General features: G+C 67.5%; 1 protein-coding gene across 1 annotated transcript; it reads left to right on the top strand.

The window, feature by feature from the left end:
- The first annotated feature begins 1,322 nt into the window (after positions 1–1,322).
- Positions 1,323–2,022, top strand: LOC112125506 (C-type natriuretic peptide-like). The gene is made up of 2 exons (XM_024223910.1): positions 1,323–1,403; positions 1,759–2,022. The coding sequence occupies exons 1-2, from the start codon at positions 1,323–1,325 to the stop codon at positions 2,020–2,022; spliced, it is 345 nt and encodes a 114-aa protein (XP_024079678.1).
- The last annotated feature ends 736 nt before the right edge of the window (positions 2,023–2,758 follow it).

Genomic DNA, 2,758 nt, shown 5'->3' with positions numbered 1-2,758 from the left:
AGGCTTTTGGGGGGGGGGGGACGGGCCGCGGCCTCCTGGCGCCTTCGCCAGCAGCCTGCGTCAGCGCCTGATGTCCTGTTGGCACGCTGGGGGCACCGCTAATGAACTCAGCAGGTGCAGGAACCCAGGAGTCTGGGCTTCCCCTGCCCCCCCTGCTCTAACCCACCAGCCCCCACTCCCGTCCCAGAGCTGGGAGAGAACCCAGGAGTCCTGGCTCCCACCCCCCCCTGCTCTAACCCACCAGCCCCCACTCCCCTCCCAGAGCCGGGGAGAGAACCCAGGAGTCCTGGCTCCCAGCCCCCCTGCTCTAACCCACCAGCCCCCACTCCCCTCCCAGAGCCGGGGAGAGAACCCAGGAGTCCTGCTGGGAGGAGGCGGCCCCGGGGCCCCCCAGCTGCTCCACACACAATGGCCCCGCTCGTCCCCAGCTCGGCCACAGGCTCCAGCCCTGGCTTGAGAGGCCCTAATCCCCCCACAGCTTAATTAGTCCCCTGGGCTCGTTAATCCAGGGATTAGCCCGTTAATTAAGAGACAGGTGTAGGGGGGTGGAGGCAGGAGTTTAGGACAACTCCCAGAGCCACTTCCTGTCTCAAACTCCCAGCTTGACCCCCAACTTCCTGTTAGGGGCCAGCACCCCCACCCCCACAGGGGACAGGCCCCGGGCCCCACTCCCTGCCCCCCACCCCTGAGCCAGCGAGCCCCCCAGCCGGCCCATCCCATAGCAGCTGGAAGCCACATTCCCCGTGGGCCAGTGGCTGGTCTCTGGGGCAACCCCCAGTGGAGCGACGTGGGGTCTGGCCCCGTTCTGCCCCCGGATGTTTTCCGGCCCCCACCAGGTTACCCCGTGCGATGGAGTTAAAGGGGGGGGAGTGAGGGGCCCGGGGCGCTGGGGAAAAGGGCACAAAACCGCCTTGGCTTGGAGAAGACGGTATGCAAGCGAAATAATACACGGGGGGGGGGCTGAGGGGGGACCCCAGGGCTGGGCTAGAAGGGGCTGCGGGTCGGGAGTGAGGGTCATCTGTCTGTTTCCAGACTCCCGCTGCCCCCCCCTTCCAGTAACTCGTCACCCCGACAACCCTGGAGCTGCTTTGCCCGCACAAAAGCCCCCCATCGCCCACGTTCCCCCTTCCCACCGCCCCCTTCTGCCCCAGCGGGGGGCGGGGATCTGTTGCCCCGGGTGATGCAGCCCAGGAGGGGGTGGCCGGGGGGGCACGTCACCACCTCGGGGCCCCTTATACAGCCGGGGCCGGGGCGGAGGAGAAGCCAGTGGGACCCAGACACCGAGCTGGACCCCCCAGCCCCACCTCACGCACGCGGGGACCATGCAGCCTTCGTCCACCCTGCTCTTCCTCCTCCTCCTCCTCCCCCAACTCGCCTCGCTGGCCCCCCTCCGGCACCCCAAGGTAGGTACTGGGCTAGGGAGGGAACCCAGGCTTCTTGGCTCCCAGCCCCCTCTGCTCTGACCCACCGGACCCCGCTCCCCTCCCAGAGCCGGGGAGAGAACCCAGGAGTCCTGGCTCCCAGATCCCCTTGCTCTAACCACTAGACCCCGCTCCCCTCCCAGAGCCGGGGAGAGAACCCAGGAGTCCTGGCTCCCAGCCCCCCCGCTTTGACCCACCAGCCCCCCACTTCCCTCCCAAAGCCAGGCCATGTCTCTGTGCCAGGGGTACCCGGGGGCTGGGATATAATTGGGGGGGGGCTGTCTCCGTGCGATGTGAGCTCCCTCTTTAATGGGGTCCTCTCTTTCCACACCCCCAGATTCTCGCTGACTTGGCGGGCGATGCCCAGCTCTCCGCCGACGTCCCCACCCCCCCCGGTCCCCGCGTCTCCCCGGCGGGAAGCCGCCTCCTGCGCGACAGCCCCGAGCCCCCCTCCCTGGACCCCACCTGGGCCCGCTTCTTCGCCGACTTCATGACCGGTCAGAGGAAGTTCCGGGGCCGGACTAGGAAGGCGCCGGCGCCCCAGGGCTGCTTCGGGGTGAAGCTGGACCGAATCGGGACCCTCAGCGGGCTGGGCTGCTAACGCCCGAGGTAGGAGCCGGAGGCTCCAAGTGGCGGGGAGTTCCACGGGTTAACGCCCGCCCAGCCGGGCCCAGTGGCGGATAGTTCCACAGGTTAACGCCCACCCAGATGTGCCCAGTGGTGGGTAGTACCGTTGGTTAACGCCCGCCCAGCTGTGCCAAGTGGCGGGTAGTTCCGCGGGTTGATGCCTGCCCAGCCGGGCCCGGTGGTGGGTAATTCCACAGGTTAATGCCCGGCCAGCCACACCCAGTGGCGGGTAGTTCCACAGGTTAATGATGCCCCCTCCTTTGACTTGGCTGCAGCTAGTCGCCTTCCTCCTGGGGGGGGGGGGCTGTAAATCCTTATCCCCCTCTAATGCCCCCGCCTCACCTGTCCATGCTCAGCCTCCCCCAGCCCACCTCTGCTGCACCGAATCCAGGGGCCGGGAGTTCCACGGGTTAATAGTCCCCCTGCCACCGAATGGCGCTTTATTTCCCCTCTGGCTCGAGATGCTGCCCCCCGCGCCACCCTGTAACTTCAGCCTTTTGCACCCACGACCTCACCCCGCCCCCCATCTCTTCTAGGTTTCTGCCCCCTGGCCCAACGCAGCCCGTGGAAGTGACGCCGGAGGCCCGGTCCTGAACGCAACATGCCTGGATTTGTAACGCAGCTCCCACCCCGCCCCGTCCCCCCGCCAGCTCTGTTTTTTGTGGGGGGGGGGGCCAAGAACGCCTGGTCTATCCTCCACCCCCACCATG

Source organism: Terrapene carolina, unplaced genomic scaffold, assembly GCF_002925995.2.
Source record: "Terrapene carolina triunguis isolate 2854851 unplaced genomic scaffold, T_m_triunguis-2.0 Scaffold33754, whole genome shotgun sequence".
Lineage (NCBI taxonomy): Eukaryota > Metazoa > Chordata > Testudines > Emydidae > Terrapene > Terrapene triunguis.
The sequence above is the reverse complement of the archived record's forward strand: the minus strand, read 5'-3'. Positions and strand labels throughout refer to the sequence as shown.

What these genes read in the sequence shown, in the direction of transcription:
- LOC112125506 (XM_024223910.1), top strand. Translation starts at nt 1,323, where the DNA reads ATGCAGCCTTCGTCCACCCTGCTCTTCCTCCTCCTCCTCCTCCCCCAA. An exon ending in CCCCCCTCCGGCACCCCAAG is followed by an intron (nt 1,404 to 1,758) that starts GTAGGTACTGGG and finishes CCACACCCCCAG; the next exon opens with ATTCTCGCTGACTTGGCGGG.